General features: G+C 59.5%; 9 protein-coding genes and 1 non-coding gene across 10 annotated transcripts; 6 read left to right on the top strand and 4 right to left on the bottom strand.

Moving 5' to 3' along the window:
- Nucleotides 1-63: 63 nt before the first annotated feature.
- On the bottom strand, nucleotides 64-3,124 carry A1Q1_00266 (uncharacterized protein; the record flags this gene model as incomplete). Its single annotated transcript, XM_014326594.1, has 11 exons — nucleotides 64-82; nucleotides 143-152; nucleotides 426-850; nucleotides 895-1,213; nucleotides 1,261-1,882; nucleotides 2,007-2,374; nucleotides 2,429-2,533; nucleotides 2,601-2,654; nucleotides 2,699-2,732; nucleotides 2,917-3,009; nucleotides 3,119-3,124. The coding sequence occupies 11 exons, from the start codon at nucleotides 3,122-3,124 to the stop codon at nucleotides 64-66; spliced, it is 2,055 nt and encodes a 684-aa protein (XP_014182069.1).
- An 866-nt stretch (nucleotides 3,125-3,990) lies between these two features.
- On the top strand, nucleotides 3,991-5,583 carry A1Q1_00265 (uncharacterized protein; the record flags this gene model as incomplete). Its single annotated transcript, XM_014326593.1, has 3 exons — nucleotides 3,991-4,378; nucleotides 4,420-4,642; nucleotides 4,680-5,583. The coding sequence occupies 3 exons, from the start codon at nucleotides 3,991-3,993 to the stop codon at nucleotides 5,581-5,583; spliced, it is 1,515 nt and encodes a 504-aa protein (XP_014182068.1).
- A 155-nt stretch (nucleotides 5,584-5,738) lies between these two features.
- On the top strand, nucleotides 5,739-6,569 carry A1Q1_00264 (uncharacterized protein; the record flags this gene model as incomplete). Its single annotated transcript, XM_014326592.1, has 4 exons — nucleotides 5,739-5,813; nucleotides 5,874-6,099; nucleotides 6,176-6,416; nucleotides 6,467-6,569. 4 exons carry the CDS (start codon nucleotides 5,739-5,741, stop codon nucleotides 6,567-6,569), a joined length of 645 nt encoding a protein of 214 aa, XP_014182067.1.
- A 668-nt stretch (nucleotides 6,570-7,237) lies between these two features.
- On the top strand, nucleotides 7,238-8,719 carry A1Q1_00263 (uncharacterized protein; the record flags this gene model as incomplete). The annotated part of the gene is made up of 2 exons (XM_014326591.1): nucleotides 7,238-7,562; nucleotides 7,629-8,719. The coding sequence occupies 2 exons, from the start codon at nucleotides 7,238-7,240 to the stop codon at nucleotides 8,717-8,719; spliced, it is 1,416 nt and encodes a 471-aa protein (XP_014182066.1).
- A 179-nt stretch (nucleotides 8,720-8,898) lies between these two features.
- Nucleotides 8,899-10,555, bottom strand: A1Q1_00262 (uncharacterized protein; the record flags this gene model as incomplete). The annotated part of the gene is made up of 3 exons (XM_014326590.1): nucleotides 8,899-10,016; nucleotides 10,131-10,308; nucleotides 10,361-10,555. The coding sequence occupies 3 exons, from the start codon at nucleotides 10,553-10,555 to the stop codon at nucleotides 8,899-8,901; spliced, it is 1,491 nt and encodes a 496-aa protein (XP_014182065.1).
- Nucleotides 10,556-12,524: 1,969 nt separating this feature from the next.
- A1Q1_00261 (extracellular guanyl-specific ribonuclease) lies at nucleotides 12,525-13,070 on the top strand (the record flags this gene model as incomplete). Its single annotated transcript, XM_014326589.1, has 3 exons — nucleotides 12,525-12,539; nucleotides 12,584-12,740; nucleotides 12,856-13,070. The coding sequence occupies 3 exons, from the start codon at nucleotides 12,525-12,527 to the stop codon at nucleotides 13,068-13,070; spliced, it is 387 nt and encodes a 128-aa protein (XP_014182064.1).
- Nucleotides 13,071-13,411: 341 nt separating this feature from the next.
- A1Q1_00260 (import receptor subunit tom40) lies at nucleotides 13,412-14,902 on the bottom strand (the record flags this gene model as incomplete). Its single annotated transcript, XM_014326588.1, has 2 exons — nucleotides 13,412-14,370; nucleotides 14,653-14,902. The coding sequence occupies 2 exons, from the start codon at nucleotides 14,900-14,902 to the stop codon at nucleotides 13,412-13,414; spliced, it is 1,209 nt and encodes a 402-aa protein (XP_014182063.1).
- A 501-nt stretch (nucleotides 14,903-15,403) lies between these two features.
- Nucleotides 15,404-16,144, top strand: A1Q1_00259 (uncharacterized protein; the record flags this gene model as incomplete). Its single annotated transcript, XM_014326587.1, has 1 exon — nucleotides 15,404-16,144. The coding sequence occupies one exon, from the start codon at nucleotides 15,404-15,406 to the stop codon at nucleotides 16,142-16,144; it is 741 nt and encodes a 246-aa protein (XP_014182062.1).
- Nucleotides 16,145-16,351: 207 nt separating this feature from the next.
- On the bottom strand, nucleotides 16,352-19,981 carry A1Q1_00258 (uncharacterized protein; the record flags this gene model as incomplete). The annotated part of the gene is made up of 6 exons (XM_014326586.1): nucleotides 16,352-16,361; nucleotides 16,400-18,816; nucleotides 18,872-18,960; nucleotides 19,035-19,281; nucleotides 19,396-19,586; nucleotides 19,645-19,981. The coding sequence occupies 6 exons, from the start codon at nucleotides 19,979-19,981 to the stop codon at nucleotides 16,352-16,354; spliced, it is 3,291 nt and encodes a 1,096-aa protein (XP_014182061.1).
- A 1,115-nt stretch (nucleotides 19,982-21,096) lies between these two features.
- On the top strand, nucleotides 21,097-21,189 carry A1Q1_t218. Its single transcript has one exon. It is a non-coding gene; the product is annotated as a tRNA-Thr (tRNA).
- The last annotated feature ends 392 nt before the right edge of the window (nucleotides 21,190-21,581 follow it).

Raw genomic sequence — 21,581 nt, 5'->3', positions numbered from 1 at the left:
GAGCCTTTCGGCGGTGGTGGACAGCGAATACTGCACGTCTGCCGCCTGTACGCCTGTACAACCCTATAATCCAGATACCCACCTACGACCCACCTAATGTGTTTCAAATGTACAACTCGCCCTCTCCCCCGCACAAACCCACATATCATAGACTGCAAAAGCCAGTAAACACTTTCAGCTCCGTCTGTCTCTCCAAGGTCTCCGGGATTGGGATAAATAGAGCAATATGCATGCCATAGTGTAACAACCTGGACAACCGTGTGTTCTCCCTTCTTCTCACTCCTCCTCGCCCTCCGCGTCCTCCTCCCCCGCCTCTTCTTTCCGTTTGGCCTCCTCCTCAAGCCGTTGTTTCTCAAGGAGGGCCTTCTTCTCTGCCGCTCTCCGCTCGCGCTCTTCTTTAGAGGGCCGGATCCAGTTGCCCTTACCGACACCAGGCTGCGCAATCTTCTTGGCCGGCTTCTTCTTCTCGCCGTCCTTCTTCTTGCCGGCCGGTGCATTGGCGGGAGCCTTTTGCACGATCTGGCCCAGCGGTCCGATCGTCGCCTGCGCGGCGTCGAAGGCGTCGTCGGCCTCGAGCGTGCCGCCCTTCTCGAGCCGTTCGGCGTAGAACGCGTGCATGAATCCCGGGGCTGCGGACTTGTACGACGCAGCTGTGAGCGGGATGAAGGGCGGCGGAGGAGCGTAGTCGGGCGCGTCTTCCTTCTTGCCGTTCTCGGCGCCGCGGTTTCGCCCGTGTCGCCCGAAGAAGAGCGCTTTCGGGACCGATAGTGACGCCAGGCCGTACTCCTTGTCGATACCGAGTTCGCGGAGACCGAGGAAGTCCTCGCCCAGGTCTTCGGCAAAGTCGCCACTGTTTTGTCAGCTAGGAGCCAAGTCGAGATAGCAGGTACCCACTGTTGCAACATCTGGCCGTCCTGCGCGAAGAGCATGTCGTCCTCGATGACGGGGCCGGTCGTGAGCTCCTTGTAAGACTGCCGGACCTTGCGCGCCATCTCGGCGACCTTGGCGCTGTCGCGCTCAATGTCGTCCTTGATGTGCGACTCGAGGTCTTGCAGCTCGACCTGGCCGTTCTCGTGCAGTGCGTGCAGCACAATCTCGTCCGGCGGTAGCTGGCTCCCGAACCCATCGACTAGCAGACGGAACGTCCGACCCAAGTTGCGGATGAAGTCGCCCGCTACTCTTGTTAGCAGATCAAGAGGAATGTCGTTCGCGCCTGGACGTCAGCAATGGGAAGATCTGTGTGATCGACGTGCGACTTACCCTCGAATCCGGCGTGCGCCAGCATGCTTGCCACAGATCGCTTGAGGACGAACGCGGCCTCGGCCTCGCCCACCTCGCCACCGTGACGGAAACGCTCGTGCGCCTCTGTCCGCGCCTCTCGCCGTTTCCGTTTGCCCTCAACACGCTCCTCGGCTTCTCGTGCCCGCAGCGTCTCTAGTGGCTCGATGGGCGGCGGAGGAAGACCCATGCCATCGCCCTCATAGTACCGCTGCAACTCCTGTATCGTATTGACTGTCTTGCGCGCATCGCCCAGTTTGTCGATCGCACGATGCACTACCCGTTCTAGTGATACTGGCTTGGATGGCACTAGTGGTGGCACAGCGTCGGCATCGCCGTTCGGTTGTGGCGACGCACTCGCTCGTCGCCGAGAAATTCGTCGCCTCTTCTGCGACGGGCCATCGACCATCTCCGGCACGGCGGGGAGACCAGCGACATATGCCTCGTCCTTGCTCGTCGCACCCCACCAGTAGCCCTCTAGCTTGGCATCCTCGTCTTCCCCCGCGGGGGTCGGGTACCATGCTGGGGGCGCATTGCCGTAGAGAATGTCGCGGGCCTTACCCTTGTCGGAAAAGGAAGGTCCCGGCTGGCTCAAGGAAACGGGCTGAAAGTGGGTCATCGTGTACGGCGACCTCACCAGGGCAGGCGTGAGCTCCAGGTTGACTTGGAGATTGGGACGAAAAGGAGGCGGCTGAGGTCAGTTTGGCGCTCCGGATCCTCGAACTCACAGTCACTTCTCCGTTCGCCTTGCCGTTCCCATTCACGCGACGGTCCCCCGATGCCGATTCGACGCTAGTTGCCCGTCCGCTAGCACCGACATCAGGGGTAAGCCCATTTGGGTGACCGCCTGGCAATGTTTTCTCTCCTCGCGCTCCCCCCATGTCGTCGTCCTCCCCGACCGCATCGTCGCTCTCGCCGGCGGCGTCCTCGTCATCTCCGGCGGCTTGGCTGGCGCTCGGCTGTTGGGACGCTGCTCGCTGCACCGCGAGGGAAGCGCCGGCCGCGCCGAGGATAGCGGCGAGCGGGTTGTTGGCAGCCTCATCTCGATCTTGCAGGAAGTCGAGCAGGTGGTTTGTTTTCTGCTGCAGGTACTTGGCTACGCCGCGCAGAGGATGGTTCTGGGGTCAGCTGGATGCAGCGGGCGGATGACATACAGCCGTGGTGTTGTACGTCAGACAGTTCTTCCAGATCTGATCCAGATCGTTGGCGAACTCGGCCTTGTCCTTGTACTTGTGGCTCTTGACATTTCGGAGCACTGTCGACAAGTCCATCGGCCGGGTGATATCTGCGCATCAGCCAACCTTCCATTGGGCTTAGCTTACATTGGAAGTAGTCCGGAGCATCTCGCTTTGATACCGGCTTGAGGAACGGTCCAGCTTCAGGCTGATGGTCAGAACAAAGAAGTGGAGGTGGGACCCACCGAGCTCCGGAGCTCGTTCACGATCTTCTCCAAGCTGTCGTAGAATGCATCGGATGATTTTGTTTGAGGCTGCAGACGCAAACGCAAGCGGAAGAGTCGATGCAAGCAGAGATATGCGGATTGAGTTTGGCGATGGAGGAAGAGGCGCGCGTCAGTGATCGAGTGTCTTGAACTTGTCGGGCGACCGCAGTATAAATCCACCGCGTGAAATCACTCACCTTGGAAGCCTGGACGTCGACGAGGAGCTGTTGGAAGTCGGGATCAGAGATGCGCGGAGCATCATTTATGCCTTCGAGGTACCCCAGAAGGTACTGTAGAAGTGGATGCATCAGCACGGCATTCGCGCAGCTCAAAGATGTCACAACCGGGTGGGACCTTGGGCCAAGCCGAGGCGGGGGCTGGGTGTGTAGATCAACGTACCTTCATGGCAGGCGATGGCCGCCGCTGGGCGGGGCAGTTTGCGGCTCACAGAGGTCGTGGCGTGCTGCAAGTAGTGTGCGCCGGTAGCTGACGATTGCGCGGATAGGATGGCGCTGGCCGCTCGGGTGGATGGATGGATGCTGGCGAGTACGAGGGAGATAAAGGTTGTGGGTCGCGAACGAAAAAGAGGGGTGTACCAAGTTGGTTGCGCAAGCAGTTCCCGTGATTGTTGTCCTGACACGGTCCATATCATTGCATTACAATCCGCGATTAACCCCATCACCGGAGATTAATCCAACTTTGTAATCCCGGTTAACATCTCCGCTCCCTTGATTCACCATTCCTACGAAACAACAACAAATGCGGCCTTGAGACTTCAGCTCCTGAAGAGCGCCTCTCGTGCGTGAAAGCAAGGGGGTTTCGACTCATAAGCCTGCGCATTCATCTGCCGAAGGTGTTGTGATCGTTATCGTGCATCTGCGCATCGCTCAGTGCGCAGAGAGACCACGTGAAGAGCTCCCACTGACCGCGATGGCTCGGGCTTGGTAACCGTCGCCAAAAACGGGCAGAGGGAGGCCGATCCGGGAGGAGCAGTAAAGTCACCATGCCTGATCTCTATGCTGCCGGATTTTCGTCCAGAGATGCATAATGGACAGGGGCACCCCGTCCACTTTACAACGTCCTGCGACACTCTATGCATCAATGGAGAGCCGCTTTGATGAGGAAGGAAGCACCTTGGTCGACGTAGGTAGGTGGAAGAGCGCCAAGGCCCTAGCCACACGTGGGATCCCGTGCCTGCCTCTGGAGCTCCCAACCTCCACACTCACCAGAGCTCAATTCTCGGTCACAACTTGTCAACAACGCCATCCGCCATGTCGTCACCAGCCTCTGACGGCTCGTATCGTCCCGATCCCGAAGAGCCGGAAGCCGGGCCGTCGGATGTCGCTCGATGGCGTCCACTGCCCCGTGCGACGTATCGATCCATCGAGTGCCCGGGACCAGTATCAAACCCGCAGGCTATCCTCAAGGTCATCAAGCAGGAGGACGTCGATGAGTGCTTCAACGCACCAATCCATCAACCCCAGCAACTGGAAATGAAGTATAGGCCGGAAGAGCGCTCCTCTGTTCCTGTCCGCGGTACTCGCGTTCAGAGCCAGAAGGTTCTCGTCAAGGTCACGAAGCGACGAAGGAAGGGACAGGATAGGGGCGTGTTCACCAGCGAGATCGTCGGGAGCGTGCCTCAGACTGTGAGGTTCAGATGTGAGTAGCTTTCTCTGCACACAAGAATGATCTAACGACAGCAATGGCCGATTACCAGTACACGCCTCCAGACTCAGGCCACATCCAGCAGCTGACCCAGTCATTGCTTGATCTCGACTATGATGCTATCCTTGATTACCAATTCCCCGACATCGACGAGGAGTACTTCGTTCCCTCAGAAGGAGGGGACGTTCCGTTTGTTTCGAAGACAGAACTGCAGCCAACACCGGTGTCTAGTATGCGCCAGTTGCCACATGTCTTCAAGTAAGTTGAAAGAACTGTAACCTTAACTGACCTTCAGCTATAAGATGCCAACAGCGACAGTGGAGGAGAAGGTGTGGGATGATGACCTAGGTGACTACAAGGTGCGCTTTGTGAACAAGACGCGCGCAAGCGGCTTCTCGGTCCCTGTCATTGGCCACGCGCACCCCGTCCCGACCGAGCCAGAGGAGGCTGTGAAGGCTCGCCACCCGCACATCAACCAGCGCATCCTGAAGAAGCTTCAGCAGCTCATGGACGAGCGGCCAGTTTGGTTGCGATACGCGCTGCTGGCCCAATTCAACGATTCGGACCGGTACGAGATCGAGTCGAACAAGGCGTACATCCCCTCGGTCGCATTCACGTACGGCGCGGGACCGTTCTGGAAAACGATGGTGCGGTACGGGTACGACCCATGCCGCGAGCGCGACGCGCACCAGTACCAGCGTGTATTCGTGTACCTCGACGTGAAGAGGGGCAAGAACTCGGTGCTGAACGATCTGGACGACGATGACGACGAGCGCCGCATGAACGGCCAGTTTTGGTGGGAGCGTGAGGCGGAGAAGCGCGTCCTGCAGGGGCTTCGCGAGCCGCTCGATATCACCAAGAGCTACATCTTCGACGGCCAGATCCTGCACCAGAACAAGCCGGACTACCTCATGTGCGACATCCACGACCCCTTCATCAAGCGCTTCATCTACGATCCCACGAGTCTCGCGGACGACTGCAACCCCGTCACTGGCTGGTACCGGCCCATCTCGTTTGAGGTTATCAAGGCGCTGCTCCGTATCAGATATCAGTACCTTCGTGACAAGCATCGGAAGATCGACGACCGCGGTCTCTGTGCCGAGATTGAGGAGGCGTACGAAAAGGGCATGAACGGGGAAGAGGATGAGGACGCGGCCATGGCGACGATTCATAAGCTTGCGATGAAACGCAAGGTGTAGACGACATGTATGATACTGTGAGATACAATGAACGAGGGGTAAGTGGTGTTGTGCTACAAAGGTTGCTCTTTTGTTTTCATCGAGATGAGGAGGGGTCAGAGGCGGCTGGTAGCCGTCTTCTTATGGAGGCAAATCTTGCTCTCGATCTCGACGTGATGGAGGGCGCCGCTGAGAGTCCTGAACTCCTTCTTGCACGAGACACAGCTGTAGTGGTGTTCGGCGTCTGTCGTGTCAGCAGTTCACTCTACCGAGTAAACCTTACGAGCGTGTGACCAGAAGTGCTCCTTCAGCCCCAGCCTATCGGGGAAGACCGCCTGGCAGAGGTGGCAAACGTAGCGCTCGTCCCTGAGATGGAGGCGCTCCTCAACCTGGTTCTTGGGAACGTTGAACTTGTCCTTGAGGCTCTTCAGGATGCCGCGGCGGTCCCTCTCCCGTACGCGGGCGTAGAGTTCCTCGCGGAGCGTGCGCTCCTCAATCTCTATGCTCAAGATGGGGAAGAGGTGGCGGGCGAGGGCCGTCAGCGTCTCGAACGACGATTCGCACCGGTCGCAAGAGTAGTCGGTGCACTGGTGCTGCACATGTTAGCTAACAGACATGTTGCAACCGATGAATGGAACTCACATCCTCCTGCGCCTTCGTTCCGCAAACGAGCTGTTCGCAGTACTCGCAGAAGAAGTAGGCGTCGGTCCACGGAACGCCCTTGATTTTGGTGCGCTTCATGCGGCTGCATCCCTTCATGTGCTCCCAGAGCTCGCGGTCGTTCCTGCACACGGCGCCGCACGATTTCGCAGGACACTCGTGCGCCGGCGCACGATGGCCGGTCAGGGCAAGATGTGCGTTGCGCGCGCTGCTAGAGTCGAAGGTGAGCTTGCACCCCCTGCAGAGGAAAGTCATTGGTTGATGAGGAGTGGGAGAATGTTGAGAAAGACAATGGTGAGAAGCTGAGTGTGTTGACGGTGTTTGAGGCTGGACGTGTGACGGGCTAGGGCGCAGGACGATCCACGCTACTGTGCGCAGTACGTGGCGGGGAAGACAAACACAACAATGCACCCGGAGATTATCCGGTGCGTAGCACCCACCGCAATGTCTAATTGCACATCGGAGCAAGATCTTCGCGCATTCAGCCTTGAGGTCGAAGGTAACGATGTGTCGAAGTGGAAGGTGAAGCGCAGAGATTATCTTAAGCCGCAATAACGAGCAACAGTCGGGCAATTTTAGCACCTTGAATGCCGAGGCCTTGGGCTTGATCAAATGAGGGATCAGCCCTCTGCACTCTCGCCCGCCTCGCCCCCTGCAGCATGGATATGGAGGCTACTGCTCTACTCTCGTCGGAATGCACAGAAGCATCATCCTTAGACATCCAGCTTACACTTGCTTCACCGGTACCTTCGCGCGAGAGAGATTCGCAAGTGTAAGTTGTTGTTGAAATCACTTCGTATTGTCATTAAGGAACTACCGACTAATTGTAATCCATCCACTGCCTGCAATTTGCCTCCGCACTTTGTATTTGGCCAACGCGTCATATTTGTTTGGTCCTGGACGCGTATCTCAACATTGCTCACTCTCTCATTCTCGCTTGCGTTAGCAAGTCCAATGGCTCTCGGAGCCTTAGCGACGACAGCGAACCTTTAAGGCATCCTCGCCTCGGATCACCATGGAGGCGACAAGCTCGGCTGCGCCGCCATTACCGGCCGAGCTGACGACAGACTCCGCGGCACTGGAGCAGCTGCGCCAGCTGCTGATCGGCGGGGGTGTGGATCTGGCTCTGCGCACCGAGCAGCAGGGCGAAGGTTTTGAAACCCGCTCTGGACGAATTAGTCGGCGACCGCACCACCCCATCACGCGGCCTTCGGAGGAACCTAAGCCACCCTCGTCGAACGGCGAACCACCGCTTAAGAAGCCTAGAGGACCGGGGCGGCCGCCAAAGTTTACAGCGGAGGAGCGAGCAATACGCCGCAGAGAGAGAAACAAGGAAGCTGGTGAGTACTGAAGCATTGAAGTACAGTTGCAAGCTGGAAACTGCTGGCGGGAAGCTAATACCACAGCCGTACTCAGCAGACAGAAAACGAAAGCTAAGTTGGCCGCCGCGGCGGACACGGCAAAGGAGTTGGACGAACGTGCACGCGAGTGCGAGGCGCTGCGAGAGCGTTGTGCCCAGCTCGAGGCAAGGGTAAACCAGCTCCAGGCCCAGATCGTCGGCTTGGGACACACGCCCGCGCCACCGACATACACCGAGAAGGTCTACCACTCGCCGCCTCCGCCATCAACGAAGGAGCCGCCCGCCCCAGGCCGATCGCCCAAAACCGCGAAGACGACAGCGAGGGAGCCTACACCGCCGCCGTCTGCTCCAGCGCAGTCTCCTATGCCGCCTCCACCGGCGCCGTCCCAGCCGCAGACTCCGATGGCACCTCCACCTCTCCCACCCATGTCTGAAGCGGAAGCCGCAGCAGCGGCAGCGGCGGTACTCAGTTCCGGCTTTAACGCGGCCGCGTTCGCGACGCCGTCGGCGGTGACATCCAGCTTCAGCACCCCCGCTGTGCTGACGCCGCTCACTGATGCGGCCATGGCGACGCACGCGCAAGAGACGACGTCGCCCGCTGATCTCACCGGCGCCTACACGGGCTTCGAGGGCGGGGACGATTACGACACGATGTCTCTCTCGGCCCTGTTCAACTTTGACGATCTGCCCGAGGACGCGGCCGACGAGGACTTCGTGCCGCCCACGTCGCCGAAGCCCGGCGAGTCCTCCTCAGACGACGAGGACGAGGACGAAGATGAAGATGAGGACGAGGACGAGTCTGGTGACGGAGAAGACAGCGGGAAGGAGAATGAGGAGGAGAAACTGCACCGCGGACAGAAGCGGCCGAGGGAGGAGGATGAGGCCGGCGACGAAGCAGAGGACATGTTCTTACCCATTCGCGATGTGCCGATCCCCATCGAGGAGGTGTATAGCGAGGCTATGGCTGCGCTTGGCGTCAGCAGCAAGGAGGAGCTCACCAAGGTCGTCGCTAGTATCGTGCAGGGCGCGTCGCAGGGACATGTCAGCCCTGAGGCTGTCGAAGTCCTCCGTCGTCTCGTCACCATCGCCGAGGCGCAAGGGATGTACGCCAAGGACAACCAGTCTTCGTCGCGGTGACTCCATCCGACCCTAAACATGTGATTACTATTACTACCGCCATGGCACGCAACCACATCACACAACTACACTCGCAGCGTCAATGCCTGCAACAACAATATCGCATCTTGCACACTTCGTAATATTCATTCGTAATATCAACCAGATGTATAGGATCTATCTTCTGAGAACAACACTGCTTAGGCAAGGGCACCCATCGGGTCCCAAGGCTCGAGCGCGATGGGCTCCTGGTCGAGGACCTTGACCCACTTCTTGTCGACGATGCTGCGGGGCACAACGACCTGGTACACAAACCCGCGGAACCACTCAGCCGTCATCATGAACCAGCCGTCCTCTCCGCGGTCCTTGCTCCACGAATTCTCGACCTTGTACTTGATGGGGCGGCCATCCTCGCCGACGTGGACGGCGGTAATGACCATGGCGTGCGTGGCGGAGGATTCGCCAGTGATGAGACGCTGCGCCTTGTCCATCTTGAGCTCGTAACCGAAGGCAGCGCCGAGGTCGTACAGACGCGTGTCCATGATACCGTTCTTGGACTCGGAGAACTTGCCGACGTCGCAGCCGAAGAAGAGCGGCGTGTTCGCCTTGATGCCCGCAATGACAGCGTCCTCGACGACCTCGATCGGCGCATTGACGTAGCGCACATTCGGGCCCTTCCAGACGTTGCCGAGGCGCTTGACAGTGTACAGCTTGCCGTACTCGTTGCGCGGGTCGTTGATGAGCGAGAATGAGTCCTTGGGGTCCATGCCCTTGCGCTTGCCGAACTGGTCGTAGAACTCGAGCGGCGTGCCGCTCCACGAGTGGAACTTGTTCTCCTTGTCGTAGTAGTTCCAGGTGAGCTTGTCATCGTTCTTGGGCGGGGTGCCGAGCGTGATGCACAGCGTCTGGTAGATCTCGCGCATCTGCGACGCCTTCACCTTGGCCAGCTGCTCCTTGCTGGCAGTCTTGGAGAGCTTGCGCAGATCAAGCGCAAACTCGCGAAGCTTGGCGGTCAGGACCCAGTTCATGCGGCTCGAGGCAGTCGCGGAGAAGGCGTCGGGGTAAAGGGCGTGAGGGATGATGCCGTACTTCTCGACAACATTGTAGGCCATGTCCCACTGGCCACCATCGTTGACGGGCGCCTGGTTCAGGAAGCTGACGAGACGGCCCTCGATCGGCTCATCGACGAGCTCGAGCATAGTCTCGAGGTAGAAGTTGGCCTTCTCGAGCTTGTCGTAGAAGTACAGGTAGCTCTGCGACAGCTGGAAGTCGCCGAGCTTAAGCACCTCGATGACATTGTAGCGGAGCACGTTGGCTGCTGTCAGCTAAAGTTCAGCGTAGGCCAGCTGCGCCCACTTGGGGCATACCCGTCACGCATTGTCAGGGGAAGACACCTGATCCGGGTGGCAAATCACCATTATCGTGTACTCACTGGTAGCGAACAGCCAGCAACGGCCAGAGGACGCCTGGTTCACACGAGGACCGGGATACTGCCCCTTGTCGCCAGTGCCCTTGAGGTTGACGTTGAAGACTTTCTCGTCGTCGATGACAGCGTCGCGACGCTTCAGGGTGGCGATGGGGTCGTTGTTCGTGAGGATGAGTCGGGCGAGCTGGAAACGGGCATCCTGCATCGTCAGCTCAGGTCGGTAGCCGCTAGCTCACCTGCTCGAGATCCTTGTCCCACTTGTTGCACACGTCAGCCGTGAGCTCGGGGACAGCCTCCGCGCTGGCGTCGAGAGAAGCGGAGCGCGCACGCTGAAGGGCAGCCTTCTGGTCGGCGAGATACTGCTTCTTCTCGTCGATGGTCTCTACAGTGTTGGTCATGGCGGACTTGTTAGTGGAGTAAGCGGAGCCCATGGTGTTGAGCCGCGGGTGGGGGGTTATAAAGGTGATGTCAGCTGGGGATATTGAATGGGTTCCAGCGAGGTGCTCTCGAAGGGCTGGGGAGAAGGCGGTGAGGGCTGTGACAGTGACCGCCGAGGTCGCCGATTGATATGCAGGCGCGGGGGAAGGCACCTTATCGTCCCAGGCCCCGAGCATCGGATAAGGCCGCCTACACCATGCGTGCCACCCACGCGCTAGCACGCAACCAAGTCACATGATTCGCCCGACGCTCGACTCATCCCACTTCTTGCTTCGGATTTCTCGCCGTGCACGCCGTGGTGAGCGCGCCTAGTCCCAGTGTCAGTTATTTCCAGCTGGAACAGCGTGCGCGTCGACCGGAACACGGCCCGTAGTCGGGACACGTTCGCCGGATGTTCCGCGGGATGTCTATGTAGTATGGTTGACAGCTGGGGCTCCCGGACTTCGGACCGTGCCACGACAAACACGAGGTGCCTGTGAGGGGATGTGGAGGGGTGACATGGAAGCTGCTGAAGGCACATGGTGTTCTTCGTGAAAAGACATAACGAGCAGGGGAGAAGTTGGAGAGAAGCAACCCTTGAGCGCCTTATATAGCTTCAACTTAGGGATCGTACAAACAAACACATGACTCCATTCCTTCATCGCCCCGATCATCAGCACGGCCGGCAATCGCTCCGAGATGTTTTAGGACCAGTCACCTGCGAGATTAAGCAACGTGTGAAGTTTCTGTCTCATTGAGCGACGCACCTTACGCCCTCGATTCCACCCGATAGTACCACTACAGACCGTACTCTCGTAATCAGCTCTTGGGCTATAACACTGCGCAGCAACATCAATCCGCGATCCGCGGGTGAAGATTGACTGACAGATAGCGTCTGATACGCCTGCGTCTTGGTCGCCGTGGACGATATCGCCCATGGTTGGCCGTGGATGTCCGTGCGCTCGCAAGAGACGATTCCTGCTGAACTCTGCTGCTAATTCTAGCAGTCACAGACGTCCAGACGGCCAAACTTAACCTGACTGAAACGCATGGTGCTCTTTTTTCCGAGCGGCGTTCTGATCCTGCAGAATCTTTCGCTTCACTCGCAATGTGAAGGAGATGGCTCCCTCCATGCCCACCAACAACTGTTTGCTGACACACACGACGACAAAGGAGGGGTGGAGCAATGCGTACCTCGCAACAAGGACGTGAATCTCGACCGAAGGCCCCACCGATGAGGAGATCCATGGGGCCAAAGACACCAACACACGGGCAAAACTCCTGATCTCGCTGTGTCAGAGTTGAGAACGCCTCCAAACGTGAATCCGAACATCGGCGACTGGAGCATCACATGCTCCGTGCTCCTGCGCTTTCAGTGTGACGGACCCACGCCCAGCCCTCTCTACAGTAGACCTCTCTTCCGACACCTCCTGTCCCACAACCCTTACAGAAACATGAACGGCGACTTTAAGTCACCGGGAGATAGGAGACATTACCCCGATCGAGGGTCTCAATGGTGCTAGCGAGCCTCAAGCTTCGAACGTGGTTACCGATCTTGTGGCTCCTACTCGCGCACGCTCGCGGCAAGTGTGGGCTTCTGAAGCTTCGTTTCGGGGCCCTTGATTGTCCCTCATGCTCCTCGTGCTCCATTCCGAGGCACCTTGTGCCCGGCGCCGAACTGGCTTGATCTTCCGGCCGCTCCGCGGCTCCATGCGCTTCTTGCGCTCGCGTATCGCGGGCAAGTATCCGAAGTACTTACCCATGAGCCCGTCGTTGAGATTACTGCGCACCAGCTGTCCGTCGAGATTGTCGAGTGGGTCCTCAGCACTAAACACTAGGCTGCTCATTCCGCATCCACCAAGTGCACGTTTGTGAACTCCTCGGAAGGTCTGGGGGTTGCTCCGGAAGAAACTACATAAGAAGAGCCGGCCAGCACCTTCCTGGACCCCCTCTCACGCTCGTACCAGCCGCCCAAAACTCGTCATGCTTTTCACCAAGGTGTGTCCCCTGTCTTCCCCCCAGAGCAATATGCTAATGCACAGGTCATCGCCGCCCTCTTCCTCGCCGCATCGGCCGCTGCCGCCCCCTTCGCCCGTGAGGCGTGCGCCTACCAGTGCTCGGACGTGTGCTACTTCCAGCGCACCATTGACGCGGCCGTCGCGAAGGGCTACTCCCTGCACGAGGAGGGCAAGACTATCCGTGAGTACATAGATAGGCGGCCGGAGGTCGCCTCCTCGAGCTTAGCCAGGACGACCCTCAAACTGTGTCAGCTCGCGCCATCTCTCCGCTCGCCTCGCTCGCTCCGGGCTAACAGCAGACAACTACCCCCACCAGTACAACAACCGCGAGGGCTTCGACTTCGAGACCGAGGGCCCCTGGTACGAGTTCCCGATCATGCGCGGGTTCAACGTGTACGCTGGTGGCTCGCCTGGTGCCGACCGCGTCATCTTCAACGAGCAGGGCGAGTTCACTGCCGTCATTACCCACAGCGGCGAGGACAACAACAACTTTGGCGCTTGCTCCATCTAAGCGGGCCTGTTGTTAGTTTTATGTCAGTAGTTCAAAAGTAGCGCCTTTGGGCGAATGAAGTCTTCTGGGCTTGATGCTTGCAGACCTTCGTTTCTGTGATGCTGGCGGAAGTGGGGGCGGCCGTGAGAAAGTATTCTCACAGCTCGCTTCGCTCGCCGTTGCCGCTCGGGGCAGTGGATATTGAATAGTGCATCAATGCTTGAGATACAAGTCGTGGAGAGATGTCCGTCTACTGATGCGCAGGGGCGACACCTCGAGCCCCCGCGCCTATCACACACCTAGCTAGCTGCGTCGGCCGTTTTTCAGTGTGCGGGCCGGCGCTCACTGCGCTCTGCTCGCACTTACTGAGGGGGGATCATGCCCGCGGCCATCATCTCCTCGGGGGTCATGGTGGTGGACTCGATCATGATGCCGAAGCCGAACCTGGACGTGTTCTTGGCGTGGTCGAGTTCTCCGCCGATGAGGAAGGAGAAGGTGGGGGCAATGCGCTGCTCGAGGAGCATGCCGACCTTGCCCGCCGAGTCGATCTGGGTGCGGAGCGTGGCCATGCGGAACTCGTACTTGGCGCCGAGGGTGCAGAGGGCGTCGCGCTTGGCGGGGCCCATGAAGGAGGCGGGCTGGAACATGGTCTGGAAGTCGAGGGCGACGTCGACCTTGTCGCTGAGGCGGTGGTAGTAGGTAGCCTGAACGTTGCCGGTCGGTTGGAGCTGGGCAGTCGCCGTCCACGAGGGAACGAAGGGGATGCCGCTCGTCGCTCCGTGAGCGGTCGGCATCGTCATCGGGTTCTCAACAGACTGGGCGGCGGTCGGCTGCGAAGTGTACTTGAGCAGCCACGAGGTGGCGGGGATCGTCTCGGCCGGCGACGTGCGCTGGATGATCGTCTCAAAGCCGAGCGACAGGCGGGAGGTGAACGAGTGGAGGAGGGAGACAAAGTGGAGACCGGTGAAGTCGAGCGGGGAGGGGTTGATCGACTTGAGGTTGAGCGAGTAGTGGGGGCCGAGGTGGTCGTGCTCGATCTGGAACATGGTCTGGCCGGGGGCGGACGAGAGCTGGCCCTGGATCTTGGTGATGTCAGTGGCCGACCAGGTCTGGTTCGCGCGCATGTTGACGCCGCCAGTCGAGGGCTCAAACTGTCCGTGGAGGAACGTCTTGTCGTTGGCGAAGAGGGCGCCGAACGTGTAGTTGTTCTTCTGGGGTCCAACGGCGAACGCATGCGAGATCTGGAAAGCGGGGTTCGGCGAGACGATCTTGGACAGATCGGCGCGCATTCCCTCGAAGAAGAAGTTGTTCATGAGGGTGGCTGCGAGGTGATGTCAGCTCCATGTCTCGTCTCACTCGGGTCATCGAAAAAAACAATGTCCGACGGCAAACCGGTCCTGGTATCTTGGTTTGACGCTTCCGTCATAGCTGTCATAAAGCATCAAAAAGTCCTCGAGAAAACAAACAAACATGTCCCGGTACACTCTCGGTGCACTCGTTGTCCAGCACAGAGTTCCCGAGCACGATCCAGATCCCAGCATGACGATAGCGTCATTTTTCCGGTCCGCCGAAAAGTCGGAAACATTGCCAGTCGCAAACTCACTGGACACCGGGCGGGTGAGGTTCTCAACGGTGCCGGGCTGGATGAGGCCCATGTTCTCCTTCCAGGTGTGGAAGCGGTTCATGGTGTCGGCAAGGGGGGCGGAGACGGGGTCGAAGACGCTGGTGAAGGCGTTGTAGTAGTCCGAGCCGCCTGACGGAGCAGCAGCGGGGGCGGGGACGGCGCCGGGCGCACCCGAGGCGGCGAACAAGGGGTCCTGCTGGAGCGTGGTCTTTTCGTTGATGGCGGCCATGGTCGGTCAACAGAGGAGGCGGGCCGGTCGGGGTGTTGGGAAAGGGTGGTGGAAGCAACAAGCAAGCGGACGCCGGACTCGGACTGGGTTTCGAGCCTGCTGAGAAGTTGGAGACTCAAAATGAGCCCCTCGGCCTGGCTGGGCGGCTCGCAGGCTCAGGGACTCACCGGCCGCACCCCAGCTTTTCACCGTGTATGTGGCACCGTGTTCCTGGCCGTCGCTGTGCCTGTGATTTGCCACTGTGCGTAATTTCTGGCCATCTCTCGACCTCTTGCTCTCATGCATCCGTGAACTCGCGAGCCGCGCCCAAACACGAGCGACGACGAGACGACGACCACCGAAGGAGACAGGTAGCTGGAGGGGACGCTAGGCTAATCCGGAAAACGGCTGTCATCAAAATCCGTGAGGGACCACGAACCTGCGACTGGGATCTCGATCCGCCGGACCCGATACCAGCAAAGGAACAACTGCAAGTGCACAGAGAGAGCGAAGCAGATCAAGATGCCCGACCCAACAGTCCCGACCTCCGAGTCGCTCACCCTCTCCGCGACGCTCTTCCACGCCGACGTCGACTCCTGGCTTCCGGCAAACTTCGGCGTCAGCCAGCCCGAATCCTCGAAAGCGGCCGAGTGGGAATCCGCCCTCCGTTCCTCCGCCGACCGCGCGCAACGTCTAGGTCTGGGCCACGCAGCGCTCGAGGATGCAGCCCTCGGAGCCAAGTTTAAGAACCAGCGCGCCGGTCTCAGTGTGCTGGAGCAGAAACTGAAGAAGCGGAAGAATGCCGAGGAGTCCACAGCTGCGGGAGCTGGAAGGGATGAGGAAGATAGCGAGGAGGAGGCTGAGAGTCGGACGCGATCGATCAAGACGAACAAGAAGAGCAAGGACCCATTCGCGGGTAAGGGAAAGGTGCATCCCGCGCTTGCGAAGAAGGAGACGAAGGTTCACCCTGCGCTCTTGAAGAAGAGCGGGGCGGAGGAGAAGGTCCACCCCGCAATCCTAGCGAAGATGGCCGCTGCCAGCGCCGACAGCACTGATACGAGTGCCGAGGAGAAGAGCGAGGAGAAGGACGAGCCGTCACCGCCAACGAGTCTTGGCAAGCGGCCACGTGACGATAGCGACGATGAGACCGAGGAGAAGAAGGACGACGAGCTGGTCCTCAGCAAGGCGGAACGGAAACGTGAGAAGAAGCGACGACAGAAGTTGCGCAAGGCTGCTGAGGCTGAGGCGGCCAAGGCGTCATAATCAGCTCCTCGCCCGCACACCAACGCACGCCCGTATCGACACCTGATGTCCTTGCGCAGGTCTTCCGGTATTTCTTCCATCCGACTTCGTTTCCACCAACACTTCCGGGTACTCCCTCTTCACTTCATTTTCGCACTCTTTCAGCATTTCGACGGCGGCCTCGCCTCGCATCATCAGCATTCACCATCGTGCGCTTGCCTCGCTCGCTCAGGATGTACTGTAGCATAGGATAATCACTACATGTCATAAGCTTACATGCCCCATTGGGACGCCTTGGGTATAGTGCCTACGATGGGCGTACCGACGCCTCCAGAGAGGAGGACGCCGCCGATGACGATCTCGTCCTCGTCATCAAAGTCGCGTTTGAGCGTGCCTGGTGACGTACCGAGCGAGACGGCTGTCGACGGTGCCGTTGTGGGTATAGAAAGGGCCGGGGTGCTGTCCGACCCCTTTGAGCTGAGGGGCGGGCGGCGCGGCTGGCCTAAGCCGAGATGCTGGGTGCTCTTCGTCTGAGCTGATGCTGTTGCTGGTGTTGTGTCGACTGCCGACGAGGATAAAGCTGCCTCGCCGATTTTGTACAGCCCCTTGGATAAGAAGCCTATGCCTGAGCCGAGAAGGCTCGTTTCGGGCTGCTCGACGAGGGTAGAACTGCGGATACTGCTGTCCGAGAGGCCGCGTGGGCGCAGTGTGCGCTCGAGCAGGGGCGGCTCGTAGTCTCCGGGAATCACATCTTCCTCGCCTTCGCCCGGGTCCAACACCGCGTCCACGATGGTCGACAGCCGCTCCCTGGGCTCCGAGAAGATTCTTCGATCGGACGGCCCAAAGTACTGGCTCGACGCATGGCGCACGCGCGCACGCACGGCAGGTGACACACCCGACGGCTGCGCACCAGCAAAGATGCCCATGAGGTCGGAGCGCGACGCGCGCGAGCGCACACGTGCCGACCCGGCCGTAATGGGCGCGGACACGGACCGGCTCGCGACAGAGGACGTGTCCGAGACAGACTGCGACAGCGCTGGCAGCGCACGGCGCACGGGGCCAGAGCTGCCGAACTCGACGCTGATGTGTGTTGTTGTCGCAGACGTCGACGCTTGCTGCTTCGGTGCCGCTCGTGTAGGTGGCGCCGGGGGTGTGATGATCCTGTCTCGCGAGGGAGTCGCAGGCACGACGGGTGCCTCGGCCGGCTTCTGCGCAGCCGTAAACAAGCTCGTCAGCGGGGCCGCGATCCAGCCCAGACCTGAGGTCGTCTCGGGCGGGGCGTCTGGGTCCGCGAATGCCTCGCGGCGGAGCTTCTTCGCGAGCTTCGGATCGATCGTCACAGCGTTCACGACGTTTTGGAGCTCAAGAACGTCGGAGAAGACATCCTTCAAGAGCTTGAGCAGGAGGGTCATCTCACGACGGCTGACATCGCTGACTTCTAGTAACGAGCGGAACCGGTGGCGCAGCTCCGCCACTTCAGTCTGCAGGTTCGCGATCGTCGATCGCGACAAATGCCCGACATCGCCAGGGAGGTGCTGCTTCTTGAGACGGCGATTCAGTGTCGGGATATCGACGCCACGTAATTGCGTCAGCATCTTGGACAGGTACTCCAGCAAATCGGTGAGCTGGGGCACGCCGCCTTTGCGATCGGACGTGGACATGCCGAGTAAGGAAGACGTCTCTGAGTGACCCGCAGGCGTCTCAGATAAAGCCACAGACGGCTCAGAGTTGTGACTCGGGCGCCGCTGGGACTTTGGCGTCTCCTCGGCATCCGTGGGATCAGTCTGGACTCCGGTAGAGCGACTGAGCAGTAAAAGCGTGCGGCGATTGACTCGCTTGTGGTCGAGGTCGGTCGTCCCACTTGTCTTCTCCGAGGGCGAGGCGCCGTTCCCGCTCGAGTTACTGTCGTAGTGCCCCATGGGCGATGTCATGCGAGGAAGCAACACAGATGTTCGCTTCCTGCTCGCCGTGTGACGGAATGTATCGGTATCGGGGGAAGGAGGCTCTTCCCCGCTCGTCGGGTCGTTCGAAGCACCATTCTCATCGTCGGCCGGCCACTCGTTGATCGCCTCGCTGACGCCCATCGAGCGCTTCGTCAGGTTACGCCTGTCGCTGTTCGAGCGTAACGAGAGTGGGCGCGGCCCCTTGCTCTTGGCGACACCATTGGAGATGTAAGGGATACCGCCCGTGCTCGAGATCGAGGAGCGGTGGCGCACGCTCGGGCTGACCCTCATGTCAGGGCTCATGGGTCTCTCGCCGTTCATGGGTGAGGAAAAGGAGCTGTACTCGATCCCGTTTCCAGGAGAGGAGATGCTAGGGCCGTCCGTGGTCGACGTAGACGTGAAGGAGGGCGCCACAGAACCTCGTCGGAAGTGTCCCCAATTCGCCTCCGATACGATAGCACTTGAAACACGCGCATGGGCGCGCTCGGAGCTTGTTGCAGGGATGGAGCCGGTCCGCATGTGGCCCTTGTTAGAGGTCAGCATTGGTCGGATTTCCATCGACAGCGGTCGGGAGCGAGGGGCCCGGCTGCTGCGGAGTTCCTCGAGTTCCTCTCGCAGCGCACGGTTTTCGTCCATCGTCTGGGAAAGAGTGTGGGCTAGTTCGGATGTGTCGTGCTTCAAAAGAGTGTTGGTCGCAACAAGGTCCTCGAGCGTACGCTGGTACTCTGGCGTCTCTGACGGGGAAGACGTCTGGAAGGTGTCGGAGAGCTGCAGGTCAGCTACCGGTCTGCAGTACTTAACTCACCTCTGAATGCAGCGACTCGAGCCGCTCCTTTGCATTGGCAAGCAGCTCCTGGGCGTCCCTCTGGCGTGCGGTCTTGATCTCATCGATCTCTCGTGCCGACGCCGTCAACTGTGACTCCAGGTCCGCTGTATGGAGTTAGGCTGGGCTACATTCGATAACTCACCTATCCTGTCCTCTGCCATTGCTCGCCACTTGAGCTGCTCCTTGAGCTTGCGGGACTCAGCGTGTTGTAAGTCACGGGTGTCTTCATATCTTCTCTCTGCCTCTGCAAGACGCTGCTCTATTCCGCCGCTAGCGGCGAGGGCGATCGTCTGGGCGTTGGCCGTCTGGCGGCATTTCGCGAGCTCGGAGCGGACGTGAGACAGTGACTGTTGAGTGAGACTCTGCGAGTGTGTCGCTTGGACGTAGCGCTGGGCGGGTGTCAGCCGAAAATCTGTCTGTGGGGATGTGCGGTGTGTGCGTCATGTCTTATCAGTGCGATCTGGCGCACAGCTCGACCGACCGCAACCTCACTCTCAACTCACCTTCTCGAGTGCCTCGTAGGAGTGCGTCAGATCGGCAAACTTGGACATGTGTGTATTGTTCGCGCGCTCAAGGTTTGCGACGTGCCGTAATGAGTCTGCGAGCGCCTTGCGCTGGAGTTCGTAGTTGTGCTCGAGGCGCTTGTACTTCCTCTCCAGGGCCTCGTAGCGCTGCAGCAGGGCGTGTCCAATCTCTGAAACCATGGGTTAGTCGTCTGTCACCTGGATCACCTGGGGCGCAGGGGCACGTACCTCCGCTAAGCTTGAGCTTTGCCTCCCAGCGCTCGCGCGCGGCCGACGAGGGGCACTCGGCCTTGGACCCGCAGCAGCACCGCACAATCGAAGCCGGCTCATCGAGGTTGAGCTCGGCCAGCTGTTGCGACAGGCCGTGCAGCGTCTCAGCCGTCCGCGTCAGCATCAAGCTCGCACTCGGGCTGTCGGGCTGTCCGAATACGTCGAGCCCTAGTCGGGCTGCAATGTCGAACGGACGCTGTGGGGAATCGTCGTCATTATCGGCGGAGGAAGAGGAAGCGTCGCGCTGGGAAGGCGTTGTTGGCTCGATTACGGCCTTGGACGGCGGCGGCGACATGGTCGGGCTCGTCGGGCTCGGCCGGCGCGCAGTGTCGGAGTGTAGGTGAGGTTGCGCAGGTTGAGTAAGAGGGAGGGAAGGAGGTGAAGGGATCGCAGTGTGTCGTGAAAAAGAGTGAGCGGCGGGGAAGTGACGCTCTTAGTCGCGCGATCGCAAGTGTGATGGGTGATCGAAGCAAGGTCGCGCAACAATAGCCGCGCGAGGGTATAAACAGATCGAAAGACTGGGGTACGCGAGCCGGTGTATGCAGTCGGAGATGTTGTGGGGTATCGGTACAAGTCAAGTGAGGAAGGGGTGGTTGTTGTGATCAGAGATCGCAAGTGAAGCACGAAAGACGCCCGACGCCAGGACCAAGGACGCCAGTTACGCCCAGGGTCAGGTGCCGCCACCGGCTGGTTGCAGCGTACCAGCTATCAGTACCACTAGTCCATAGTCCCACAGCCGGCGAGGGACAGCGGCAGCGGTCCAACTTTTTGTTTACATCCGTTCCTATTCGCGGCGGCAAGCAGATTAGCTTGTCTGTTCTGTGCTTAAGCCCATTAGGCTGTTGTCGTGTGAGCAGTGCCGGGTCAAGAGGTGCTCGCGACACGGCCAGACAACGATGCTCCGCTTTGATATGCGCAGTCGCAGCGAGCGCATACGCAGACGAGAAGTCACTGAAATCTCGAAATCAAGCGCTAGCGTCGGACGCGTCTTGCGTCTTGCCAAGGCAGCGAATGCCATAGGACAGGCGCGTCTCGGCCAGCCAGGGTCGCTCCAGCGGGCCTGCAGGGTGGTGGAGGCCGCATACCGAGTCAAAACAAGGTCCAGGTTGCATGCCAACGTTCTGGCCTCGGTTTCCCGTGCTTCGTTCTATTCAGCAGTCTTTCATCAGAACGAATCGACGGCGTTGCGGCGTAGATAGCGTGAGGCATGGACTCTCTCTATGCGGAGGAACTAGGTCTAGCGTGCAGCCTATGGCTGTCACTGCCCGAGCAGACTTTGCCGTTGATAGAACCAGCTCAGGGACAAGCGATCGAGATAAACAAACATTCAAAGACAACACGCGAGCTTCACGTGTGCGACGTCCAGTCACGTGCGCGCTGCGCCCTCCGCAGACATGAGCGACCAGCTTTGCCTTCTTAGTTCAGTGGCTAGAATTTTCCACTAGTAGTGTCTCTTCGAGTCTTGCTATGGAACGGTCACCCGTTCGATTCGGGTAGAAGGCATTCATTTTTTGCCCGCCCTTTTGCCCGTTACCGCGACCTAGGGGCCATAGGGGCCACTGTCCCCTTTACGAGAGGATAACTCGACCCGCGGAGTCGGTTCTTGTTGTATAGCTTTCATGGCGACCGCGGAAGGTTTGATCTTATGAACTCAAGATGACTGATCATCCCGCTGACTAGACGCGACTCCGATCCAGAGACTCTCGGTCGATCCCCTTCGGTCGACTGTGCTCATCGGGATGGAAATACCCTCGCGCAGACCGAGCTTTAATCCATACCGACGATCCATGGAATCCGCGACGATTGACTAGGTAATTAACACTTCGGTCTTGTCTTCGGCCAGTCCACATCGGGCAGGTTCCTAACCCGAGAACACTGATGGAGCCAGGCGTAAG

The sequence above is a fragment of the Trichosporon asahii genome (genome assembly GCF_000293215.1).
Source record: "Trichosporon asahii var. asahii CBS 2479 unplaced genomic scaffold scaffold00018, whole genome shotgun sequence".
Lineage (NCBI taxonomy): Eukaryota > Fungi > Basidiomycota > Tremellomycetes > Trichosporonales > Trichosporonaceae > Trichosporon > Trichosporon asahii.
Note: the sequence above shows the minus strand (reverse complement) of the source record. Positions and strands in the feature narration are given on the sequence as shown.